The sequence below is a fragment of the Taudactylus pleione genome, unplaced genomic scaffold, assembly GCF_031769625.1.
Source record: "Taudactylus pleione unplaced genomic scaffold, aTauple2 ptg000184l, whole genome shotgun sequence".
Classification (NCBI taxonomy): Eukaryota; Metazoa; Chordata; class Amphibia; order Anura; family Myobatrachidae; genus Taudactylus; species Taudactylus pleione.
This window is the reverse complement of record NW_028284586.1, coordinates 5,661,823-5,682,885: the sequence shown is the minus strand read 5'-3', so window position 1 is coordinate 5,682,885 and position 21,063 is coordinate 5,661,823. Positions and strand designations below refer to the sequence as shown.

Here is a 21,063-nt window from a genome sequence, read left to right as displayed (position 1 = left end):
TCCAGCCAATGATTGTTTCTATACTTCAGTGAGGAAATAATTGAACTATATGTACATACATATATTTATTGTGAGATGGAAAGAAGTGGTAAAGCATTGTATGCCAGACAGATTATCTCTGTGCTTTTAGACCAGGGATGGGGAACCTCAGGCCCGGGTCCCTATAAGGCCCCCGGAATCATTTGGTCTGGCCCTCTGACCTTTTTCTGCTAGCCTCATCTGGCTAGCAGGGTGCCTAGAATGGCACACTGCAGCCATAATCTATGCAGCAGTGCTGCCTGGAGCATCCTGAGGACGCTTCAGATGATCACACCGCTGCCCTCAAAGCTGCCCGGAGCATCCTCAGTATGCTTCGGGCATTGCTGTAATCATGGGCGATTGTGGCCCGCCCCGTGTGACATCACACGGGGCACATGGCCTACACTGGGCCTGCAAATAATGTTATATATATCAAAATGGCCCTTGGCAGAAAAAAGGTTCCCCACCCCTGTTTTAGAACATCAGGGCATATGGTATGTGATGTCTCTGAAAGAGTGCTTTATGATTTAGATTTGCTTGTTTCCACTGTGAAAATCTGCACAAATTTCCAGCCATAAATTATTAATAAAATGAGCTAACAGCTAGTTAAATGTAACTGCTGGATATTGTATGTATTCCCTCACAGATGGTGAACAATGCTTTTACATCTATAGAGCATAATGTGAGGTACTGTGAAAATTGTAAAGGGCCATACACCTACTTGTAAAGCACAGGGAAATCTGTCTTTTTGGAAGGTGTTACTAATGCTGCAGTTTATAAAACAGCTTGCACAAGAGAATTCCCACCTGCAGTAGTCCTATGCCAGTCAGCATCAGATTAGTGCCAGCCTGCAGCAAACCAATGCCAAACGACAGAAAACCAATCACCTCTTGGCAGAGATAAGTGCATCAGCAGCACTAAGGGAGCAGCAGGAGATAAGCACATGGCTCAGGAGTAGATAAAAACATTGGCAGAAAGGCCACATCAGTCCCAGTGAGGGCCTCCTTCATTATGGAGGAGACTGCACACTTTGCTGCAAAGGATGACCCCTGAGGATGAGGTGGGAGGCATTCATTGTCATCTGTGACAGAGACACTGAACATGAGAAACTCCTGGCTCCTGGTAAGAATGTCCCTACCTTTAAAACATCAAGGAAGCCCATAGGGAAAGGATTGGGACTGAAATGTATGCCAGGCCCATTAGACCCCTAGCCACAAGAAGGTATAAAGACCTGGGAAATAATGCGTGATGGTGCCACATGGCTGCAAATTGGCCTATCACCCAGGAGGCCATTCAGTGTGGTGAAGGTAGGCAGCATAAGGTCTTCCAGACCAAGCTCTATTAAGCTGGGTACACACTAAACGATGTGGATCAGGCCAAATATCGTCTACTGTGTACCCACCTTAAGAACTTGGAGATGCAAGGACTTTACTGCATACTTTTATATTGGGATATAAAAAATACATTATCCTGGGACTTGTGGGGAAAGCCACAAACCCTAAAATCTGTAAATGTTTGTGATTTATAAGTTACTTTAGGCCTCTGCATGACACTTGACTCCACTTATAAAATAAGACCTGTAGGGGCAACCACTGATAAACCTGGTCATTTTCCCCTAGAGGTACTGACGACGGATAATGCTGATGAAAATGGAAAATGTCTTTAAAATGGGCCTTCCTGCTTTACTATTCCCCCAGCAAAGTTTTGGTATCACTGGGGGATCCCACAATAATGTGAGTAAGTCACAAAGTAAAACTTTTAATGGTGCTACAAGTATTCTGACAAACCGAGCTGACCAAATATTATTTACCCAATATGCCTTGATTGATAACTTTACCGTGATTACTTTACATGGTGAATGAAGTGCGGGAAGAAGTAGTAGATGTGCTTGTAGGTCCACAGTCTTAGATGAGTTAAACATGGCAGATTCACCTTTGTTCGGGTACAAAAAACAGAATTTACAGTGCAAACATATACATCTGAGGTGAGAGCTAGAGAAAAATGCACCATTGTGTAACCATGTATGCCACTGAGGGGAAGGTGTGCTTGTTGGATGAGGATTGCTCTGCGCTGCCTCCATCCATTTAGCTAAGCCGGCAGTCTCTATTATCCGCCGCGGCTCAGTCGGAGGGTGTGACCTCCACATGCGCTAATGCACATGCGTGCCTTTACCACGTGTCTTTCTCCTGGCGTCCATAGTGTATGGATGTGCCCCTGAGACTCTCTGCAACATTAGTGCCATTAAGGCCCCCACAGTGTGTCCCCAATCCCCTGTGCCACCACTGCAATGCACTAGGAGCAAACTGCTGTCATCACCTGGTGCACTACAACGCCCAGCATACCCTTATCGCTCCAGGCTGCATCCCCCACTGTTTAAAGCTGAAGTTTGCCCATTTTACAATGGGATGGGGCTAGAATTACATAATTCAGTGTGAATCGAGTCATCCAGCCTCTGGCCACAAACTTCAGTCGGGAAGTGGCCGGGATCAGGAGCCTAGTAAACAAGAAAACAATCCTGCAAAAAGAAACATTAAAAAAAAAAGCTGAATTTGTTTGAAAGGTGTCTGTTTTGTGTAATACACAGCGCCCACTCACTGTCAGTTAGAGAACTGTTTGTTTACTAAGGTACAGACAGGTGAGGGATTTGTTTTAAGATTTGTTTTGCATTATTCCCAGTGTGGGAGAATCTGCATAGATTTATTTACTTGTCAATAAAACTATCTGCAAGCTAGTTATACTAATATAAATGACAGGATTGCTGGAACACTCTATAGACAGTAAAAACATAATTCACATTAAGATACATATATGTGTTAGCCTCTGTAGTCTTGCCTTATATTATCTAAAATAAACATTAGGTTCTCAGTACTTTCATTAATTCATGAATGTCCATCTACAATGAGAAAGTGACCTAATTTCTACAGCATGGCACACACTGGGCCTGATTCAGAAGTGCACGCTATTGCAGCCGCGACTGCATCTTAATGGTAATGTCTCTGACAATAGACTACGTACAGAGACGTCCACTGGCGGTGGCGCTAATCCACTGTTTGGTCACATCTTTGAACCTTGCACCAGCCCTATGGAGGCACATAATCTCCTCCTGAACATGGCCTTCTGTGTCAGTGCAACGCGGCAAAAGACTCAGTCGCTGACCACAACATGCTGTGCCTGGCTAGTTACCCCCTGTTACCACCCAGAAATACCCACTGAAATTGCCTCTCTCTGCATCCAAATTCGTTTTGCAGCCACTGGTGGTAACCATTGGGACTCATGCGCAGAGTTTCTACGCATGCACAGACTGAAGACATTGTCCGCTTGCGTACGGCATTGACACTGTGGCCACCACTGAATCAGGCCCACTGTCTATGTTTCTCCTGGCTATTGATGGCAGGCTACACGTTATAGATACATATTGATGGTAGCACCTGGCTGAAAGCTACTCTGATTAAATATTGGTGGTGCGCTGGGTCAAAGGGAAATTAATTGTAGGTGTTCATCTGAATGAGGTCACCTTATGATAGATGGGCATTCACAGGTTTAGCAAATTGGACACTAATATGCAGGGCCGGCTCCAGGGGTAGCCGTGCCCTGTGCCATGCTGGGAATACAGCGCCTTCTAGTCAAAAATGGGGTCGTGACCTAATTACCATAGGCCATGCACCCAAGTGACGTTATTTGGGGCGATGTCTGCATGGCACGCCTCCCGTGTAACGTCAGGCTGGGGGCGAGACCAGCACTCCATAACTAGCTGGGCCTGCCCCAGCCCTTTCCCAGCACTGAATGGATGCCGCGCGCATGCGCGCAGCATCCATTCAGCTACTCCGGGTGCGGCGGTGGGGGTGCCCAACCTCCCGACCAGACCACCTGCGGGACACTTCGGCCCATGGGTGGAACAGCGGGACATTGAAATCGGGATGTTGAAAGGACCTCTATGGGGTGGCGCCCCTGTTCGACCGCACTGGTCATACACCCCAAGAATCGGCCCAGCTAATATGCAGGGGCATAACTAGGTATTTGAAGGTCCCATAGCAAAAAGTTTGGAAGGGCCCCTAAGTACCACCCAACAGTGGTACTTATAAATAACACAACTTTAGGTCCCCATAGCAGCTGCACCCCTTCCCGCTATGATAGTTACACTCCTTAGCAGTGGCGTAAATTCATCCCAGACGCCCAGAGGCAAGTTGTAATTTGGTGCCCCCCCTAAAAAAAAGGGAAAATAATTATGGTGCATATCTATCTATCTATCTATCTATCTATCTATCTATCTATCTATCTATCTATCTATCTATCTATATATCTATCTAATACATATACACAAAAACACTAATATAAAATAGCCTTAAGTGGGGTGAATATATTGTGGGCAATGGAGGAGGTGCCTCTTCAGTGCTGGCACCCGGCGGCAGGCGCCTCCATTGTCTCCCATAGTTCTGCCCCTGCTCCTTAGTGGAATAAACAATATTATACACTGATAAAGTTAATGCACTCTGGTCGGATTTTCATGAAATTATGCAGAAACTAGAGTTTCTGCATCATTTTATGTATCACAGCAATGCGCTACTGTAGCAGCCTAATGCAGGAGTTTTCACAGAAATCTCCTGCTAAAGGCTAACTATCGGTGCAGATCGCAGTCCCCATTGTTATAATTGGAACTATGATCTGAACCCTATGTACCAAACCTCAAAAAGCAAAGATTTTCGGAGTTTGGCCCCACTGGTTTACGTCATCCTCGGATGGCATAAACCACTTTATGCCCATGGAGGCATTTTCAAAGGAGATGGATCTTATGATCCCTCTCCCGCAGTCTATGAACAAAGGAGAAGGGCACTGTGAAGAGAGGAGAGGGGCACTATGAAGGACTATGAAACACTGAAGAGAGGTAAAGCAGACAGCATGCACTGGGGAATGTTACCCCAGAATACAGGAGCATTATTATAAGGGACATAGGATAGTGTTAATATTACTATCACCCCTGCACCCACATTGTCTACCTGCCTAACCTTCTCCACTGACCAGGACACAGATTTCCAGGAGCTTGGAGGGCATGGGGGTATTCACCATCTCCAGTGGTGGCAGAAAACACAGTGAGTACCAGGCAACACGAAACATGGCTCTTACCCCTGCTGGCCAAGGCACCGGGATGTGCGGCAGGGGGCAGAATACAGCGGAGCACCAGGCTGGGGGATGTGTGACAGGCTAAAAGCACTAATTCCTAATTGACCTATTAGGAACAAGTGTCACCATACAAAACTTTATAAGCTTCCAATAAACTGTTCTCTGATCTGTGATCTGAGCATCTCCCTACATCTACCTGACCCTAACCTAAAATCTGCCAGCCCCCCCCTCACATAGCATCTTCTCAGATAAATAATTAACCCTGCAGCTGCACAGTACTCATCAAAGGTCAATCACAGATCACCATGCTGGTAATGCAAAGAAATACACTTAATAAACACAAAGGGTTACTTGTTGCCTAATATCTGAAGCATCTGTGTAGCAGGTGATTGCTGCATGCATTCTTGTCTGTATTTATCACTTTCTATAAGCTACAATAAAATAGGAAAAAAATTGTTAAAGCTGAAACTTATTAAATAGTGACTGCAAATTATCACGCAAAGAGCAACTGCTGCCATCAGAACATTTCACATAATGGTTTCACAGCAGACCTCTTTATATTGTTATAAACTTTATTTACATTATGTAGCTCAAATCTTTTTTTCTTATATTGTACTAATCATTGCTGATATTATATCTATGTATCTATTGTGGTAGAAGCCCTGGTAAAGTGGTCAGTGGCAGGTACATTTGTCCTAGGTTTTTGGCCTATGTGTTCTAAAAACCCCCAGGAGAAGTCTGTTTTGTAAGCAGACCAGAGTATCGGCTTTTGGAAAAGCCGGTTTGGGTCCTGGGGGTGTGGATGTGAGGAGAGGGAGGGCTCCATCCACAGGCCACTCCAGGTTTTGGGCCTTTCAGCCTGGTAACAGGCTCATTAGGGCTTGCAGCTGGAAATGGCTAATATAAGCATGGTTTGTTTGTGGCTGAATGTCTCACACCTGGGAGAGCAGGCAGATTAGCCTGTTCAGACACTCGTGGTGATAATCCTTGTAAGTACTGTGCACGTGTTTTGTTTATGGTGAGGGCAATAGGCCCTACCATTATTATAGAGAGGGAATCTGCTGTGCAGCTAGTGCCTAGCCGGGCTAGGACTTATGTTTATGTTTTGTTTATGTTTATATTCATTTGGCACAATAAAGACTGGCGCCAACCAGTTTGTACGAGAACCCTGACTTGTATCCTGTTTCTACAGCTGCTGTGTATGTGTAAAGAGGGAGTCCATCTACCCCAGGAGAGGGACCCCTATCCCGACTGTGTCTCACAATACGTAATGAGCCTCCTTAGTGCTCACTAACACCAATGAATTTCAACTTTAAGAAAACCCAAAACACATCTAAAAAATCCAAATGTCTTTTGTCATGTTGTGGAATACTCCATGCAGTTGTGTGAATATGAAAATGAGCATTAATAGATGAAAACTGCAGCATGCAATTGCTTTTTGAAGAGACTAAAAGTATCTCAATGTCAACTCAATAGGTATACTGTCTCAGACATCATTATGAACAACAGTCTCTATGTACTAACATATATCCTACTGTATGCTGTGCCCCTGTGCCCTGTATTTGGAGAAGACCGGTGTGATATGTAATATTCATTTATTATAGAGATCTTTATTATAGAGATCTCAGATCTGTTAATATATGGAATATAGTTGAGGCCCGCCACCTCGGTGGTGGCAGAGGATTTTGTTGTGCAGTGTAACCTGCAGCTTGGTAATTACTAATCTCATCTCATCAACATGTGTAACATAATTTGTGTACCCACAACACCCCCTTTCTCCCGCATGCTCCAGTACATGTCCCCGCAAATGGCCGACAGAGAGCAAATATGGAGGAAAGAGTGGAAAGTGCAACTCTTTCTCCTATATTTTCCTAAATACTTAACATCAAAGTATTTGTATTAGTGTAATGCAGTTTTCAAGTTTTAATGGGCAAATGTGTCCCAAATTTTAAATGCATTGGTGTGAAGGAGCTTGTATGGACAGACTGTTTACAATTATTTTTATTAATCATATAAAAGTTTTCTATATAGCAGTTTTAGTGGCCCCTATCCACAAACCACTTATGAAACGTTATTCCATTTTTTTTTGTTATATTGTACATCTAGGTAATTGATGGAAAAGTGATAACGGATAAAAGGACAGCTGCTGTTTCAGCAATTGCAACTAAGGTGAGTAAAATGTATTTGTTAGGTCTAATAGATTTGTGAAAATAATAACATTTCCTAATTATATTGTTATATTATACATTCATTATTTTGAGATTGCTAAGGAATGACATTAAGGGGCAAATGCATTTACCTGTGGATTGTGTTATGTAGTCTCCTCTCCCGGGTAAAGTGCCAGGAGCTATTCAGTTAGGAAGCCGGTCCAGGGAAGGAGTTAACACTGATTTCTGCATGCACCTCTGGAGAGGAAAGACATTGCGATGCAACCCGGGGGTAATTTAATCTGCCCCTAAGGATACATACTGATGGATGATTTTTCTTTATGCTATTTGTCTCATGGTTTTAGTGGGACTGGCCCAGGCTGCCTAATTCTTACATTGTTTTATGTATTTATTTTATTTATAGAACTTTCCCGTTCATTTCAATGGGTATTCTACATGTAACACAAATGCTTGAAACTCCATTGAAGTGAACTTTGACATCAATTGGAAAAGGTTTGTATCACTTGCAGCCTTGACAAAAACACATGCTAGTGTGCCACGCACATATCAAACATATATGAGAGCCATATGGAAATGTTTAACATTTATATAAAGTTTCAGGTGTGGTTTGAATGCATGTGACTACTTGAATATATATGAATATATAATGATATATGTGGTATAATTTTCTTACTTTTATTTTGAGAAGAGCAGGTGGAAAATTATATTTTTTCTGTGTATGGATGGGATGTATTAACTGCAAAATGAAGTTTGAACGCACTTGCCATATGTATCAAGCTCTGGAAAGCAAAACGTTCCGGAGCTTGTACCCATTAGGCAACGCAATTTGTAGAAGGAGTTGCCTAATAGAAGTCTATTGGCTTCTTTCACAAAATTCCCATAATGGTATCCCACCCAGTGTCCCTCGTGGCCTGTGCTTGCGGTGAACCTCAGCCACGCATGTGCAGAAGGACTCCCAGGTAATAAATCCGGAAATCCTCACGTCGCAAAGGACAGCTGTTATCGGAAGAGCTGGCCTTTGCTGTTTTAATCACAAATCTACATTCGTATGACATTAATAAACGCCACTATGCATGCAGTAGTGGCAGTATGTGTCGCATTAAAATTGCAATGCTTGATACATCCTGTTCTATGCCTCCAAAAATTTAAGCAGCAGAATGTAGTTATAAATCTATGGCAAAAGTGCTCCATTCTCTATAAATATAGAAAGTGATGGTTTACTGGAGAGAAAGTGGTGCTATGCTGGAGAGAAAGTGGTTTTATGATGGAGAGAAAGGGATGGTATGCTGGAGAGAAAGTGATGGTATACTGGAGAGAAAGTGGTGCTATGCTGGAGAGAAAGTGGTTTTATGATGGAGAGAAAGGGATGGTATGCTGGAGAGAAAGTGATGGTATACTGGAGAGAAAGTGGTGCTATGCTGGAGAGAAAGTGGTGCTATGCTGGAGAGAAAGTGGTGGTATACTGGAGAGCAAGTGATGGTATACTGGAGAGAAAGTGGTGCTATGCTGGAGAGAAAGTGGTGGTATGCTGGAGAGAAAGTGATGGTATACTTGAGAGAAGGTGGCGGTATACTGGAGAGCAAGTGATGATACACTGGAGAGAAGGTGGCGGTATACTGCAGATAAAGTGATAATATACTGGAGAGAAGGATGGTATACTGGAGAGAAAGTGATATACTGGAGAGAAGGTGGCGGTATACTGCAGATAAAGTGATAATATACTGGAGAGAAGGTGGTGGTATACTGGAGAGAAGATGGCGGTACACTGGAGAGAAAGTAATGATATACTGAAGAGAAAGTGGTATACAGGAGAGAAAGTAATGGTATACTGGAGAGAGAGCGTTGCTATGTTGCAGTGAAAGTGATGGCATACTGGAGAGAAAATGGCAGTATACTGGAGAGAAAGTGATATTATACTGGAGAGAAGATAGTTGTATACTAGAGAGAAAGTAATGGTATACTGGAGAGAAAGTGATGATATACTGGAGAGAAAGTGATATTATTCTGGAGAGAAGGTAGTGTTATACTGGAGAGAAAGTGGCTGTATACTGGAGAGAAAGTGGCTGTATACTGGAGAGAAAGTGACGGTATACTGGAGAGAAAGTGACGGTATACTGGAGAGAAAGTGACGGTATACTGGAGAGAAAGTGACGGTATACTGGAGAGAAACTGGTGCTATGATGGAGACAAAATGATGGTATGCTGGAGTGAAAGGGATGGTATACTGGAGAACAAGGGATGGTATACTGGAGAGAAGGTGGCGGTATACTGGAGAGCAAGTGATTGTATACTGGAGAGCAAGTGATGATACACTGGAGAGAAGGTGGCGGTATACTGCAGGTAAAGTGATAATATACTGGAGAGAAGGTGGTGGTATACTGGAGAGAAGATGGCGGTACACTGGAGAGAAAGTAATGATATACTGAAGAGAAAGTAATGGTATACTGGAGAGAAAATGATGATATACTGGAGAGAAAGTGATATTATACTGGAGAGAAGGTAGTGTTATACTGGAGAGAAAGTGGCTGTATACTGGAGAGAAAGTGACTGTATACTGGAGAGAAAGTGACAGTATACTGGAGAGAAAGTGACGGTATACTGGAGAGAAAGTGGTGCTATGATGGAGAGAAAGTGGTGCTATGCTGGAGTGAAAGGGATGGTATACTGGAGAGCAAGGGATGGTGTACTGGAGAGAAGGTGGCGGTATACTGGAGAGCAAGTGATTCTATACTGGAGAGCAAGTGATGATACACTGGAGAGAAGGTGGCGGTATACTGCAAATCAAGTGATAATATACTGGAGAGAAGGTGGTGGTATACTGGAGAGAAGATGGCTGTATACTGGAGAGAAAGTAATGATATACTGAAGAGAAAGTGGTGTACTGGAGAGAAAGTAATGGTATACTGGAGAGAAAGTAATGGTATACTGGAGAGAAAGTGATGATATACTGGAGAGAAAGTGATATTATACTGGAGAGAAGGTAGTGGTATACTGGAGAGAAAGCGATGGTATACTGGAGAGAAAGTGATGGTATACTGGAGAGAAAGTGATGGCATACTGAAGAGAAATTGGCAGTATACTGGAGAGAAAGTGATATTATACTGGAGATAAGGTAGTGGTATACTGGAGAGAAAGTGATGGTATACTGGAGAGAAGGTAGTGGTATACTGGAGAGAAAGTGATGGTATACAGGAGAGAAAGTGATGGTATACAGGAGAGAAAGTGATGGTATACTGGAGAGAAAGTGATGGTATACAGGAGAGAAAGTGATGGTATACTGGAGAGAAAGAGATGGTATACAGGAGAGAAAGTGATGGTATACTGGAGAGAAAGTGATATTATACTGGAGAGAAAGTGATGGTATACAGGAGAGAAAGTGATGGTATACAGGAGAGAAAGTGATGGTATACTGGAGAGAAAGTGATGGTATACAGGAGAGAAAGTGATGGTATACTGGAGAGAAAGTGATGGTATACAGGAGAGAAAGTGATGGTATACTGGAGAGAAAGTGATATTATGCTGGAGAGAAGGTAGTGGTATACTGGCGAGAAAGTGACGGTATACTGGCGAGAAAGTGATGGTATACTGGCGAGAAAGGGATGGTATACTGGAGAGCAAGGGATGGTATACTGGAGAGAAGGTGGCGGTATACTGGAGAGCAAGTGATTGTATACTGGAGAGCAAGTGATGATACACTGGAGAGAAGGTGGCGGTATACTGCAAATAAAGTGATAATATACTGGAGAGAAGGTGGTGGTATACTGGAGAGAAGATGGCGGTACACTGGAGAGAAAGTAATGATATACTGAAGAGAAAGTAATGGTATACTGGAGAGAAAGTGATGATATACTGGAGAGAAAGTGATATTATAGTGGAGAGAAGGTAGTGTTATACTGGAGAGAAAGTGGCTGTATACTGGAGAGAAAGTGACTGTATACTGGAGAGAAAGTGACAGTATACTGGAGAGAAAGTGACGGTATACTGGAGAGAAAGTGGTGCTATGATGGAGAGAAAGTGGTGCTATGCTGGAGTGAAAGGGATGGTATACTGGAGAGCAAGGGATGGTGTACTGGAGAGAAGGTGGCGGTATACTGGAGAGCAAGTGATTGTATACTGGAGAGCAAGTGATGATACACTGGAGAGAAGGTGGCGGTATACTGCAAATCAAGTGATAATATACTGGAGAGAAGGTGGTGGTATACTGGAGAGAAGATGGCTGTATACTGGAGAGAAAGTAATGATATACTGAAGAGAAAGTGGTGTACTGGAGAGAAAGTAATGGTATACTGGAGAGAAAGTAATGGTATACTGGAGAGAAAGTAATGGTATACTGGAGAGAAAGTGATGATATACTGGAGAGAAAGTGATATTATACTGGAGAGAAGGTAGTGGTATACTGGAGAGAAAGCGATGGTATACTGGAGAGAAAGTGATGGTATACTGGAGAGAAAGTGATGGCATACTGAAGAGAAATTGGCAGTATACTGGAGAGAAAGTGATATTATACTGGAGATAAGGTAGTGGTATACTGGAGAGAAAGTGATGGTATACTGGAGAGAAGGTAGTGGTATACTGGAGAGAAAGTGATGGTATACAGGAGAGAAAGTGATGGTATACAGGAGAGAAAGTGATGGTATACTGGAGAGAAAGTGATGGTATACAGGAGAGAAAGTGATGGTATACTGGAGAGAAAGAGATGGTATACAGGAGAGAAAGTGATGGTATACTGGAGAGAAAGTGATATTATACTGGAGAGAAAGTGATGGTATACTGGAGAGAAAGTGATGGTATACAGGAGAGAAAGTGATGGTATACTGGAGAGAAAGTGATGGTATACAGGAGAGAAAGTGATGGTGTACTGGAGAGAAAGTGATGGTATACAGGAGAGAAAGTGATGGTATACTGGAGAGAAAGTGATATTATGCTGGAGAGAAGGTAGTGGTATACTGGCGAGAAAGTGACGGTATACTGGCGAGAAAGTGATGGTATACTGGCGAGAAAGGGATGGTATACTGGAGAGCAAGGGATGGTATACTGGAGAGAAGGTGGCGGTATACTGGAGAGCAAGTGATTGTATACTGGAGAGCAAGTGATGATACACTGGAGAGAAGGTGGCGGTATACTGCAAATAAAGTGATAATATACTGGAGAGAAGGTGGTAGTATACTGGAGAGAAGATGGCGGTACACTGGAGAGAAAGTAATGATATACTGAAGAGAAAGTAATGGTATACTGGAGAGAAAGTGATGATATACTGGAGAGAAAGTGATATTATACTGGAGAGAAGGTAGTGTTATACTGGAGAGAAAGTGGCTGTATACTGGAGAGAAAGTGACTGTATACTGGAGAGAAAGTGACAGTATACTGGAGAGAAAGTGACGGTATACTGGAGAGAAAGTGGTGCTATGATGGAGAGAAAGTGGTGCTATGCTGGAGTGAAAGGGATGGTATACTGGAGAGCAAGGGATGGTGTACTGGAGAGAAGGTGGCGGTATACTGGAGAGCAAGTGATTGTATACTGGAGAGCAAGTGATGATACACTGGAGAAAAGGTGGCGGTATACTGCAAATCAAGTGATAATATACTGGAGAGAAGGTGGTGGTATACTGGAGAGAAGATGGCTGTATACTGGAGAGAAAGTAATGATATACTGAAGAGAAAGTGGTGTACTGGAGAGAAAGTAATGGTATACTGGAGAGAAAGTAATGGTATACTGGAGAGAAAGTAATGGTATACTGGAGAGAAAGTGATGATATACTGGAGAGAAAGTGATATTATACTGGAGAGAAGGTAGTGGTATACTGGAGAGAAAGCAATGGTATACTGGAGAGAAAGTGATGGTATACTGGAGAGAAAGTGATGGCATACTGAAGAGAAATTGGCAGTATACTGGAGAGAAAGTGATATTATACTGGAGATAAGGTAGTAGTATACTGGAGAGAAAGTGATGGTATACTGGAGAGAAGGTAGTGGTATACTGGAGAGAAAGTAATGGTATACAGGAGAGAAAGTGATGGTATACTGGAGAGAAAGTGATGGTATACTGGAGAGAAAGTGATGGTATACAGGAGAGAAAGTGATGGTATACTGGAGAGAAAGTGATGGTATACTGGAGAGAAAGTGATGGTATACTGGAGAGAAAGTGATATTATACTGGAGAGAAAGTGATGGTATACAGGAGAGAAAGTGATGGTATACAGGAGAGAAAGTGATGGTATACTGGAGAGAAAGTGATGGTATACAGGAGAGAAAGTGATGGTATACTGGAGAGAAAGTGATGGTATACAGGAGAGAAAGTGATGGTATACTGTAGAGAAAGTGAAATTATGCTGGAGAGAAGGTAGTGGTATTCTGGCGAGAAAGTGACGGTATACTGGCGAGAAAGTGACGGTATACTGGCGAGAAAGTGACGGTATACTGGAAAGAAAGTGATGGTATACTGGAGAGCAAGTGATTGTATACTGGAGAGCAAGTGATGATACACTGGAGAGAAGGTGGCGGTATACTGCAAATAAAGTGATAATATACTGGAGAGAAGGTGGTGGTATACTGGAGAGAAGATGGCGGTACACTGGAGAGAAAGTAATGATATACTGAAGAGAAAGTAATGGTATACTGGAGAGAAAGTGATGATATACTGGAGAGAAAGTGATATTATACTGGAGAGAAGGTAGTGTTATACTGGAGAGAAAGTGACTGTATACTGGAGAGAAAGTGACAGTATACTGGAGAGAAAGTGACGGTATACTGCAGAGAAAGTGGTGCTATGATGGAGAGAAAGTGTTGCTATGCTGGAGTGAAAGGGATGGTATACTGGAGAGCAAGGGATGGTGTACTGGAGAGAAGGTGGTGGTATACTGGAGAGCAAGTGATTGTATACTGGAGAGCAAGTGATGATACACTGGAGAGAAGGTGGCGGTATACTGCAAATCAAGTGATAATATACTGGAGAGAAGGTGGTGGTATACTGGAGAGAAGATGGCCGTATACTGGAGAGAAAGTAATGATATACTGAAGAGAAAGTGGTGTACTGGAGAGAAAGTAATGGTATACTGGAGAGAAAGTAATGGTATACTGGAGAGAAAGTGATGGTATACAGGAGAGAAAGTGATGGTATACTGGAGAGAAAGTGATGGTATACAGGAGAGAAAGTGATGGTATACAGGAGAGAAAGTGATGGTATACAGGAGAGAAAGTGATGGTATACTGGAGAGCAAGTGATTGTATACTGGAGAGCAAGTGATGATACACTGGAGAGAAGGTGGCGGTATACTGCAAATAAAGTGATAATATACTGGAGAGAAGGTGGTGGTATACTGGAGAGAAGATAGTAATGATATACTGAAGAGAAAGTAATGGTATACTGGAGAGAAAGTGATGATATACTGGAGAGAAAGTGATATTATACTGGAGAGAAGGTAGTGTTATACTGGAGAGAAAGTGACTGTATACTGGAGAGAAAGTGACAGTATACTGGAGAGAAAGTGACGGTATACTGGAGAGAAAGTGGTGCTATGATGGAGAGAAAGTGGTGCTATGCTGGAGTGAAAGGGATGGTATACTGGAGAGCAAGGGATGGTGTACTGGAGAGAAGGTGGCGGTATACTGGAGAGCAAGTGATTGTATACTGGAGAGCAAGTGATGATACACTGGAGAGAAGGTGGCGGTATACTGGAGAGAAAGTAATGATATACTGAAGAGAAAGTGGTGTACTGGAGAGAAAGTAATGGTATACTGGAGAGAAAGTAATGGTATACTGGAGAGAAAGTGATGATATACTGGAGAGAAAGTGATATTATACTGGAGAGAAGGTAGTGGTATACTGGAGAGAAAGCGATGGTATACTGGAGAGAAAGTGATGGTATACTGGAGAGAAAGTGATGGCATACTGAAGAGAAATTGGCAGTATACTGGAGAGAAAGTGATATTATACTGGAGATAAGGTAGTGGTATACTGGAGAGAAAGTGATGGTATACTGGAGAGAAGGTAGTGGTATACTGGAGAGAAAGTAATGGTATACAGGAGAGAAAGTGATGGTATACTGGAGAGAAAGTGATGGTATACTGGAGAGAAAGTGATGGTATACAGGAGAGAAAGTGATGGTATACTGGAGAGAAAGTGATGGTATACAGGAGAGAAAGTGATGGTATACTGGAGAGAAAGTGATATTATACTGGAGAGAAAGTGATGGTATACAGGAGAGAAAGTGATGGTATACAGGAGAGAAAGTGATGGTATACTGGAGAGAAAGTGATGGTATACAGGAGAGAATGTGATGGTATACTGGAGAGAAAGTGATGGTATACAGGAGAGAAAGTGATGGTATACTGTAGAGAAAGTGAAATTATGCTGGAGAGAAGGTAGTGGTATTCTGGCGAGAAAGTGACGGTATACTGGCGAGAAAGTGACGGTATACTGGAAAGAAAGTGATGGTATACTGGAGAGCAAGTGATTGTATTCTGGAGAGCAAGTGATGATACACTGGAGAGAAGGTGGCGGTATACTGCAAATAAAGTGATAATATACTGGAGAGAAGGTGGTGGTATACTGGAGAGAAGATGGCGGTACACTGGAGAGAAAGTAATGATATACTGAAGAGAAAGTAATGGTATACTGGAGAGAAAGTGATGATATACTGGAGAGAAAGTGATATTATACTGGAGAGAAGGTAGTGTTATACTGGAGAGAAAGTGACTGTATACTGGAGAGAAAGTGACAGTATACTGGAGAGAAAGTGACGGTATACTGCAGAGAAAGTGGTGCTATGATGGAGAGAAAGTGGTGCTATGCTGGAGTGAAAGGGATGGTATACTGGAGAGAAAGTGATGGTATACAGGAGAGAAAGTGATGGTATACAGGAGAGAAAGTGATGGTATACTGGAGAGAAAGTGATGGTATACAGGAGAGAAAGTGATGGTATACAGGAGAGAAAGTTATGGTATACAGGAGAGAAAGTGATGGTATACTGGAGAGCAAGGGATGGTATACTGGAGAGAAGGTGGCGGTATACTGGAGAGCAAGTGATTGTATACTGGAGAGCAAGTGATGATACACTGGAGAGTAGGTGGCGGTATACTGCAAATAAAGTGATAATATACTGGAGAGAAGGTGGTGGTATACTGGAGAGAAGATGGCGGTACACTGGAGAGAAAGTAATGATATACTGAAGAGAAAGTAATGGTATACTGGAGAGAAAGTGACAGTATACTGGAGAGAAAGTGACAGTATACTGGAGAGAAAGTGACGGTATACTGGAGAGAAAGTGGTGCTATGATGGAGAGAAAGTGGTGCTATGCTGGAGTGAAAGGGATGGTATACTGGAGAGCAAGGGATGGTGTACTGGAGAGAAGGTGGCGGTATACTGGAGAGCAAGTGATTGTATACTGGAGAGCAAGTGATGATACACTGGAGAGAAGGTGGCGGTATACTGCAAATCAAGTGATAATATACTGGAGAGAAGGTGGTGGTATACTGGAGAGACGATGGCTGTATACTGGAGAGAAAGTAATGATATACTGAAGAGAAAGTGGTGTACTGGAGAGAAAGTAATGGTATACTGGAGAGAAAGTGATGGTATACTGGAGAGAAAGTAATGGTATACTGGAGAGAAAGTGATGATATACTGGAGAGAAAGTGATATTATACTGGAGAGAAGGTAGTGGTATACTGGAGAGAAAGCGATGGTATACTGGAGAGAAAGTGATGGTATACTGGAGAGAAAGTGATGGCATACTGAAGAGAAATTGGCAGTATACTGGAGAGAAAGTGATATTATACTGGAGATAAGGTAGTGGTATACTGGAGAGAAAGTGATGGTATACTGGAGAGAAGGTAGTGGTATACTGGAGAGAAAGTAATGGTATACAGGAGAGAAAGTGATGGTATACTGGAGAGAAAGTGATGGTATACAGGAGAGAAAGTGATGGTATACTGGAGAGAAAGTGATGGTATACAGGAGAGAAAGTGATGGTATACTGGAGAGAAAGTGATATTATACTGGAGAGAAAGTGATGGTATACAGGAGAGAAAGTGATGGTATACAGGAGAGAAAGTGATGGTATACTGGAGAGAAAGTGATGGTATACAGGAGAGAAAGTGCTGGTATACAGGAGAGAAAGTGCTGGTATACAGGAGAGAAAGTGATGGTATACTGGAGAGAAAGTGATGGTATACAGGAGAGAAAGTGATGATATACTGTAGAGAAAGTGAAATTATGCTGGAGAGAAGGTAGTGGTATTCTGGAGAGAAAGTGACGGTATACTGGCGAGAAAGTGACGGTATACTGGCGAGAAAGTGACGGTATACTGGAAAGAAAGTGATGGTATACTGGAGAGCAAGTGATTGTATACTGGAGAGCAAGTGATGATACACTGGAGAGAAGGTGGCGGTATACTGCAAATAAAGTGATAATATACTGGAGAGAAGGTGGTGGTATACTGGAGAGAAGATGGCGGTACACTGGAGAGAAAGTAATGATATACTGAAGAGAAAGTAATGGTATACTGGAGAGAAAGTGATGATATACTGGAGAGAAAGTGATATTATAGTGGAGAGAAGGTAGTGTTATACTGGAGAGAAAGTGGCTGTATACTGGAGAGAAAGTGACTGTATACTGGAGAGAAAGTGACAGTATACTGGAGAGAAAGTGACGGTATTCTGGAGAGAAAATGGTGCTATGATGGAGAGAAAGTGGTGCTATGCTGGAGTGAAAGGGATGGTATACTGGAGAGCAAGGGATGGTGTACTGGAGAGAAGGTGGCGGTATACTGGAGAGCAAGTGATTGTATACTGGAGAGCAAGTGATGATACACTGGAGAGAAGGTGGCGGTATACTGCAAATCAAGTGATAATATACTGGAGAGAAGGTGGTGGTATACTGGAGAGAAGATCGCTGTATACTGAAGAGAAAGTGGTGTACTGGAGAGAAAGTAATGGTATACTGGAGAGAAAGTAATGGTATACTGGAGAGAAAGTAATGGTATACTGGAGAGAAAGTGATGATATACTGGAGAGAAAGTGATATTATACTGGAGAGAAGGTAGTGGTATACTGGAGAGAAAGCGATGGTATACTGGAGAGAAAGTGATGGTATACTGGAGAGAAAGTGATGGCATACTGAAGAGAAATTGGCAGTATACTGGAGAGAAAGTGATATTATACTGGAGATAAGGTAGTGGTATACTGGAGAGAAAGTGATGGTATACTGGAGAGAAGGTAGTGGTATACTGGAGAGAAAGTGATGGTATACAGGAGAGAAAGTGATGGTATACAGGAGAGAAAGTGATGGTATACTGGAGAGAAAGTGATGGTATACAGGAGAGAAAGTGATGGTATACTGGAGAGAAAGAGATGGTATACAGGAGAGAAAGTGATGGTATACTGGAGAGAAAGTGATATTATGCTGGAGAGAAGGTAGTGGTATACTGGCGAGAAAGTGACGGTATACTGGCGAGAAAGTGATGGTATACTGGCGAGAAAGGGATGGTATACTGGAGAGCAAGGGATGGTATACTGGAGAGAAGGTGGCGGTATACTGGAGAGCAAGTGATTGTATACTGGAGAGCAAGTGATGATACACTGGAGAGAAGGTGGCGGTATACTGCAAATAAAGTGATAATATACTGGAGAGAAGGTGGTAGTATACTGGAGAGAAAATGGCGGTACACTGGAGAGAAAGTAATGATATACTGAAGAGAAAGTAATGGTATACTGGAGAGAAAGTGATGATATACTGGAGAGAAAGTGATATTATACTGGAGAGAAGGTAGTGTTATACTGGAGAGAAAGTGGCTGTATACTGGAGAGAAAGTGACTGTATACTGGAGAGAAAGTGACAGTATACTGGAGAGAAAGTGACGGTATACTGGAGAGAAAGTGGTGCTATGATGGAGAGAAAGTGGTGCTATGCTGGAGTGAAAGGGATGGTATACTGGAGAGCAAGGGATGGTGTACTGGAGAGAAGGTGGCGGTATACTGGAGAGCAAGTGATTGTATACTGGAGAGCAAGTGATGATACACTGGAGAGAAGGTGGCGGTATACTGCAAATCAAGTGATAATATACTGGAGAGAAGGTGGTGGTATACTGGAGAGAAGATGGCTGTATACTGGAGAGAAAGTAATGATATACTGAAGAGAAAGTGGTGTACTGGAGAGAAAGCAATGGTATACTGGAGAGAAAGTAATGGTATACTGGAGAGAAAGTAATGGTATACTGGAGAGAAAGTGATGATATACTGGAGAGAAAGTGATATTATACTGGAGAGAAGGTAGTGGTATACTGGAGAGAAAGCAATGGTATACTGGAGAGAAAGTGATGGTATACTGGAGAGAAAGTGATGGCATACTGAAGAGAAATTGGCAGTATACTGGAGAGAAAGTGATATTATACTGGAGATAAGGTAGTAGTATACTGGAGAGAAAGTGATGGTATACTGGAGAGAAGGTAGTGGTATACTGGAGAGAAAGTAATGGTATACAGGAGAGAAAGTGATGGTATACTGGAGAGAAAGTGATGGTATACTGGAGAGAAAGTGATGGTATACAGGAGAGAAAGTGATGGTATACTGGAGAGAAAGTGATGGTATACAGGAGAGAAAGTGATGGTATACTGGAGAGAAAGTGATATTATACTGGAGAGAAAGTGATGGTATACAGGAGAGAAAGTGATGGTATACTGGAGAGAAAGTGATGGTATACAGGAGAGAAAGTGATGGTATACTGGAGAGAAAGTGATGGTATACAGGAGAGAAAGTGATGGTATACTGTAGAGAAAGTGAAATTATGCTGGAGAGAAGGTAGTGGTATTCTGGCGAGAAAGTGACGGTATACTGGCGAGAAAGTGACGGTATACTGGCGAGAAAGTGACGGTATACTGGAAAGAAAGTGATGGTATACTGGAGAGCAAGTGATTGTATACTGGAGAGCAAGTGATGATACTCTGGAGAGAAGGTGGCGGTATACTGCAAATAAAGTGATAATATACTGGAGAGAAGGTGGTGGTATACTGGAGAGAAGATGGCGGTACACTGGAGAGAAAGTAATGATATACTGAAGAGAAAGTAATGGTATACTGGAGAGAAAGTGATGATATACTGGAGAGAAAGTGATATTATACTGGAGAGAAGGTAGTGTTATACTGGAGAGAAAGTGACTGTATACTGGAGAGAAAGTGACAGTATACTGGAGAGAAAGTGACGGTATACTGCAGAGAAAGTGGTGCTATGATGGAGAGAAAGTGTTGCTATGCTGGAGTGAAAGGGATGGTATACTGGAGAGCAAGGGATGGTGTACTGGAGAGAAGGTGGTGGTATACTGGAGAGCAAGTGATTGTATACTGGAGAGCAAGTGATGATACACTGGAGAGAAGGTGGCGGTATACTGCAAATCAAGTGATAATATACTGGAGAGAAGGTGGTGGTATACTGGAGAGAAGATGGCCGTATACTGGAGAGAAAGTAATGATATACTGAAGAGAAAGTGGTGTACTGGAGAGAAAGTAATGGTATACTGGAGAGAAAGTAATGGTATACTGGAGAGAAAGTGATGGTATACAGGAGAGAAAGTGATGGTATACTGGAGAGAAAGTGATGGTATACAGGAGAGAAAGTGATGGTATACAGGAGAGAAAGTGATGGTATACAGGAGAGAAAGTGATGGTATACTGGAGAGCAAGTGATTGTATACTGGAGAGCAAGTGATGATACACTGGAGAGAAGGTGGCGGTATACTGCAAATAAAGTGATAATATACTGGAGAGA

At 42.5% G+C, this 21,063-nt stretch overlaps 1 protein-coding gene across 1 annotated transcript in view; it reads left to right on the top strand.

The window, feature by feature from the left end:
• The window catches only part of CRYM (crystallin mu), a 129,752-nt gene that overhangs the window by 22,619 nt on the left and 86,070 nt on the right, over window positions 1–21,063 (top strand). Inside the window, exon 3 of the mRNA XM_088476212.1 lies at window positions 7,243–7,305. Coding sequence (XP_088332338.1) covers window positions 7,243–7,305 — 63 coding nt within the window. The remainder of the gene's footprint in view (window positions 1–7,242; window positions 7,306–21,063) is intronic.